Source organism: Vicia villosa, linkage group LG1, assembly GCF_029867415.1.
Source record: "Vicia villosa cultivar HV-30 ecotype Madison, WI linkage group LG1, Vvil1.0, whole genome shotgun sequence".
In the NCBI taxonomy this organism is placed as follows: Eukaryota; Viridiplantae; Streptophyta; class Magnoliopsida; order Fabales; family Fabaceae; genus Vicia; species Vicia villosa.
In genome coordinates this window covers 25,421,652-25,427,812 of record NC_081180.1, presented here as the reverse complement: position 1 = coordinate 25,427,812, position 6,161 = coordinate 25,421,652, and the positions used below count along the sequence as shown (strand labels likewise).

At 35.4% G+C, this 6,161-nt stretch overlaps 1 protein-coding gene across 1 annotated transcript; it reads right to left on the bottom strand.

The window, feature by feature from the left end:
- Positions 1–662: 662 nt before the first annotated feature.
- LOC131631773 (zinc finger CCCH domain-containing protein 34-like) lies at positions 663–5,039 on the bottom strand. The gene is made up of 7 exons (XM_058902538.1): positions 4,685–5,039; positions 4,439–4,569; positions 4,087–4,149; positions 3,476–3,595; positions 3,032–3,361; positions 2,629–2,949; positions 663–1,868 (listed from the first exon to the last, which is right to left on the bottom strand). The coding sequence occupies exons 1-7, from the start codon at positions 4,770–4,772 to the stop codon at positions 1,467–1,469; spliced, it is 1,455 nt and encodes a 484-aa protein (XP_058758521.1). The 5' UTR covers positions 4,773–5,039; the 3' UTR covers positions 663–1,466.
- Positions 5,040–6,161: the final 1,122 nt, after the last annotated feature.

The window sequence follows — 6,161 nt, the reverse complement described above, 5'->3', positions numbered from 1 at the left end:
TCATTGATCCTAGCTATGGCGATAATTGTATTCACCTTTTTTAACAAAATATAAAGCACACAAAACTGATTCAGTTTACAAGACAATAAGTCATTTTCCATAACTAGAACAAGAAATAATTGGATGGAAGATTATTAGCAAAAACCAAAGTTTAAACCTTCAAAATTAGTGTTAGTGTTGAATTTAACAAAAACCCAACATGCAAAATCATCGTAATGATCGAAGTTCTTGACAAGACAATGGCCTGAGTTTCGGTGGAAGTTGCATAAGCACGAGTTCAAAGAAGAGAAATTTATGTCTCAACATTTTTTTCTACAAGAAAGACTGATGCAAAACCTTGTAAGAATTTGTTAATTCAATGCAAAAACCATTATTTTCCGTGACATAACCATGCACACATATTTATACTAGTCAAAATGAATGGTTTCCACTGTGAAACCAACCTTAATGTGAACAGTGACTGTAATTCCCAGACACTGAAAATTGTGTTTTTTTCTGCTGCAGTCAGTCAAACTCTTAAATTCGTTTCATATGTCATTTTCAAAGTTAACCTGTGAAGATTTATTGGTATCACGTTAGTTGGGTTGGTGAAGTGACACATGGTGAATATAACATGAGAATTTCAATTGGAAATAGCTGTATAACAGAACATGGGCACAATCTTCAACTCAGAATTCAATTGCATGCTGCATTGTTGCATATCATGATGCAAAAGATGAGTAAAGTCTATTCTACTTGTAATACAATAGTCTTACAACAAACATCACCAAATATTATGAGCGGGAATAAGAGAAACAACAACAACATTAACAACAACAAAAATCCCTCCAAAGATCACCAGATCTCACACAAAAGTTTGGCAAGTACTAGTACACCGATAAAATGGGAGAGAAAATTATTTCTTGATATATGTATTTTCTGTAATAAATTTAAGTACCAACAAGTCAAGCATTTTACTTGTCACAACTCCACGGTGTATTCGAAAGTAATATAAGATAGCAATGTGAAACCTCATTGTTGTCTCCTGATAACTTCTCTTCACACTTCTCTTCACGGTGTTGGGAATAATAGCAAAAAGGATCTTCTGAGCAGAAAAGAGTATTATTCCCAAATGCAAAAAAGGGTTCTAGTTCTAGTTCTGGTTCTGGACATTTTCTCATACCAAAAAAAAAGTTTGAAGCATAAATAAGCATGAAAAGTAGACATGTGGATGGGCATGTGCATAATGGACTTGCAGATTCTCTTCAAGTTATTCAAAGAGGAAGGTGCGTGTATGATGGCCATGGTTTATTCAAGATCAAAGAGATGGCCATGAAAAGATTTATATGAACACAAAGACAATTGTTTGGTGCAATGAGTGTTAGGCCTGAAGGGATGATAACTTAAAAGTAAAGACTATTTTTGAGACGGGCCGAGTGAAAAATTGAGATAGAATGGAGAAATAATGAGGAATACATTCACATTGCTTAGCTTGAGGTGTGAGGAACAGTGCTACTTGTGGTGGCACTGGGAGTTGCTAAAGAACTGGAACTCTGAGCAGATGGCTGGCTACTTGATAGAGAAACCGGTAGAACAGTCGATAAAGTCAATCCAGCTAATGCAGTCGATGTGCTCATTGATGATGACATTCTGGATGAAGCGGACTCTATGCTGGATCCTAAGGCAAGTTCAGGCCTCAACTCGGATGATGAGGATGATGGAGCAAGGGTGCCAATGGAGGAACCAACGGGATAGGGTGCAACCGGCATATCAGCTAGGGAAGAAGCAGATGGACTGTAACTCAGGGATCCTATAGGATGATCAAATCTGCATGCAGATCCAAACTTACAAATTCCACGCTGCGTATAATGAGTGCAAGGTTGTGCCCCCTGATTATAAAAACAAAAGCATAAGATTCTTGATAAAATAAGAATTTGTGAATGAAATCAACAATCATTAACAAAACGGAATAAAATTTCAACTGAATAGACAAATTTAGCAGTGTAGTAAGCTCTAAAGACAAAATTCTGCCCTGGCAAAAGAACATACCGACAGCAGAAGATTTGAAAGAGGAGCTTACTTATAAATTATTCAACACGTTCATCCAGAAAATATTATTCAACACGTTCATCCAGAAAACTTATTCTGAAAATCACTTCACTTTTTTTTTTGTTCGGGGGAAGGGGTGAAGAATCTTCCTATACATGCATACTCAATGCTACTCTTATAAATTCCTAGTAAAACATGCACAGTTAATTCAAGTCGTAGAAACCAGACAGGCGTGTATAACCCAACGTATGGAGAGAAAAAATGATCCCAGGAAAGAGTTAACTTTAAATATGAACAAACTAACAAGAAAAACAAAAAATAACAAATGGTTCTGCAGTGATTTCTTTTCAATAATAAAAGATGAATTGAAAACTAAACTTTATGCATAGTTTGAAAATTGAATCATGTATTTAAGCAATAATAAATATAGCAAGCAACAAAGTTAAGAAGTCAATTTCGTTATACCTTACAGTTATCTATTATAATGACTGGTTACCCAAAAAATAGTAGAAGACAGAAATCATATAATGTTTAGTAAAAATGTTATTCACAAATAAATTCGAGTACCGGAGTGAAAATGAGTAGAAAGGCAATCATTACCGGGCGCAGAGGAAGACCGGCAGGACTAAAGATCACTTTTGGTGCACCTGTGTCCCGCGGATGATGATATCTACATGAAGAACCAAATTTACACTCCCCCGTTTTCATGTAATGATGACATTCCTGCTGATCAGGCCTTTCGGGTAATGAGTGTTCCTTCTGAGTCTGACTACTGCCTGAAGGACCAGCTGAGGAACCAGAAGGCTGATACTGTCCAGTAAAGACAGTTGTCGGTGAAGGTAGCTGAGTTATCCCATAAATCTGTGGTGGAACAACACTCAACGGAGCACTCGAAGGAAGTACAGGACTTGCTGCTGGAGCCTGCATCAAGCACTCAACAGCTTCAACGAAAGAACGTATAATATAACTCGAGTAAGCAATCAAACAAAAATCGTGGACATACCTGATGATAAGGGCTCCAACCTTGAAAAGGTACCATGGTGGGGGACACTACCAAAGGCCCGTAGGGACCCTGGACAAACGAGCCATGCAGCAGAGGTGGCCTCGCGACCAGGACACTGTATTGTTGTTGTGAAGGACCGGGTGGAGGCTGTACAGTTTGATAAATTGGTGCCTGAACTGGCATAGACAGAGGTGTAACTTGGGGAGCTGGTGATGGTGCTAGCAATTGGACACCGGTTTGGACACCGGTGGCCTGTGGATGATGGAATTTACAAGTTACACCAAACTTGCATTGTCCTGTTTTCACATAGTAGGAACACTCTTTCTCACCCTGTTACAATTATTTACAACAACTCAATAATCAGAACAAACTGCATTCACGATAGAGAAATGTGAGCACAGCAGTAACGAAATCTCATGGTACAAAAAATATAGTGAAACAAACCACTCGCAAAGGATATCCATAATGATTTAGCGACACGGGGGCAGTAGCTCCTGCTGTTTGTCTAGGATGGTGATACTTGCATGAAGCACCAAATTTGCACGATCCGGTCCTTACATAATACTGCAGTTTAACAATAAGCAGATATCGTCAATACAAAAGGAAAACAACTGATTTTGAAGACAATCAAACCAAAATAAAACTCATCTTCATCCCAAACTAACATGCATGCATGCAAAACAAAAGAAAACTCAACTTCACTCCCAAACTGACATGCATGCAAAACAAAACTACTCAACATCAATGTTCTGAAAACCAAATTGAACATTCCATCTGATTGAACCATGAACCGACACTGTCTACGGTTCAGTGTTATTTGAGCAGTTCTATTGTCGTTTCGTACTGGTTCTATCAGTTTAAAACATTTGATCTGCAACCTGATCAGATCAATGTCCCGTTTGGTTCTTAAAACAATGCTGACAGATTGTTTTCCACAGCAGAAAGGAATGACAGCATCAATTGTGAAACTCAATCATCAATCGATATGCATGCAGCACTCAATCATCAATCGGTATGCATGCAGCCCGCAATTGAGCAGAAGCAAAACTAAGTACCTGGCACACTGGCTGTCCAACTCGTTCCGGATACTCCCCTGCAATCCTCGCAGCTCCAATAACCTAAGCAGCACAGAAACAAATCCTCAAATCTCAATCAGTCTCCAATGCACAACCTCAATCTCATGCAATCAAGTGAAATTAACCGATACAATTCAAAATAAAACAAGACACAATTCCACTAGTTAAAAGCGTTATAACTATTTAAACCTTAGCTCCTCCAAACTGCACACAGAAACAAAACAAGATCAAACACATTCATAGAACAGAACCAGAGAGGATCACATCGAGAACTCAACAAACAAAAACCCTTGAAATAAAAACCTTAACAAACAAAAACAAAAACATTTACCGCGCCACGGTCACGTGGATGGTTAAACCGACACCTCAAACCATAACCGCAAAAACCCGTCCTCAAATAATAGATACAATCAGCTTCATCAGGCCGCAGAGGATACGATTCAACACCCACCAATCCATACCCTGCCACATTCAAAAACCAAACACCAAAATCACTTCCATCACACTCTCACATTCCTCAAAAACCACAAATCAAAACAAACAAAAAAAACAAAATTAAGAATGCAGACACAATCACCTTCATTCGTGGCCTCACCAGCAGCAACAGTCCATTCCGGCGTCGGATCAGATTGCGACCCTTCATTCACTCGGCCGTACCGTTCCATTGTACGGACCAAACGAGGCCAAAAAGGACGCAATCTGGAAAACCTTCTCTCTCTCAAAACACAGAATGAAAGGTTTCGATGAAAAGCGTGTGAATGAAGAAACTAGAGTGAGAAACAGGTTCGGATTTAAGGGGTTTCTTTCTCTCTCTTCTCTCACACACACAACAACAACAACAACAACAACAACAACAACAGCGTCTCTGTTTCTTCTATTCTATACTGCTTTGGTCTCTCTCTTTCTCTCTCCTCTTTCTCTCTCCACTTTCTCTTTCCGTTTTCCAAAGCGTTTTTTATTAATTAATATTAATAAATTCTGGTCTTTTTTATTTATTTACTTTGTAAGAGCCTCTTTTTTATTGGTGGGAGATATGGTTGGTTTATTTTTATCTACGTACGTTTTTTATACGCGCCAAACACATCACACAAAATACCATAAATAATCTCAGTTTTTATTTTTCACTTTCTTTATTACAAGTTATTACAAATCTATGTCAAAATCTACACAAGATTTCTTTAAAAAAAATCTATAAAATTAAACAAGTAGTGAAATTATGATTTTTTTTTAACATATCTAAATGGAGATTAAAATAATAATAATAATAATATAATAAATATAAGATAGTGTATTATTAAAATATTATTAAAATAAGTTTTTATTATTTTATTGAAATTGTAAAGCAATTTATAGTTTGAGATAATTTTATCTTGAAAAGTGATTTAGTTTATGATAAAAATAATAATAATTTTTAAAAATGTTAATAAGTATCTTGATAGCATTGTTTATCATACTATAAAAGAGAGAACTTTTGGCCAAATATAGTGTATTTATTGCTTTATAAAAGTATTTGACTAGTGCTTTAAAAAAAATATTTTTATATGAAGATTTTCCTAAAGAAATGTCTTCAAGACATGCGTTTAAGAACGTTTGTATGTATTGTCTATATTTTCATTAATGTAGGTTGGTTTCTACCTTTAGAATAGTCAAGATTGATATTTAAGAGAGGTAGAAAAGTTAATTTAAGATTAAATTAGAAATTAAACTACTTTTATTTGTATAATTAATTTTGCATACTTAAATTTATGGTTTAACTTACTTTTCTATAAATATTTCTAAAAATAAATGGCTTTATATCTAAAAGTTAGACTATAAATTCAAATGAGATTTTTTATTGAAAATTATTATTCAAATTATTTTTTTTGAGATAATAAGATAAGATCAATTAAATTAATATGTGTTAGTTGAGTAGATGAATGTAAATTATTTATCCAAATTTAAATTTTTTTAATAAAATTTATTATTTAAATAACTTTTATTACAGTGAGATGAGTTAGACAGTTCAACTGATATGTGTTAGTTGAATTAAATTGATGTAAACTAGTGAATTACGG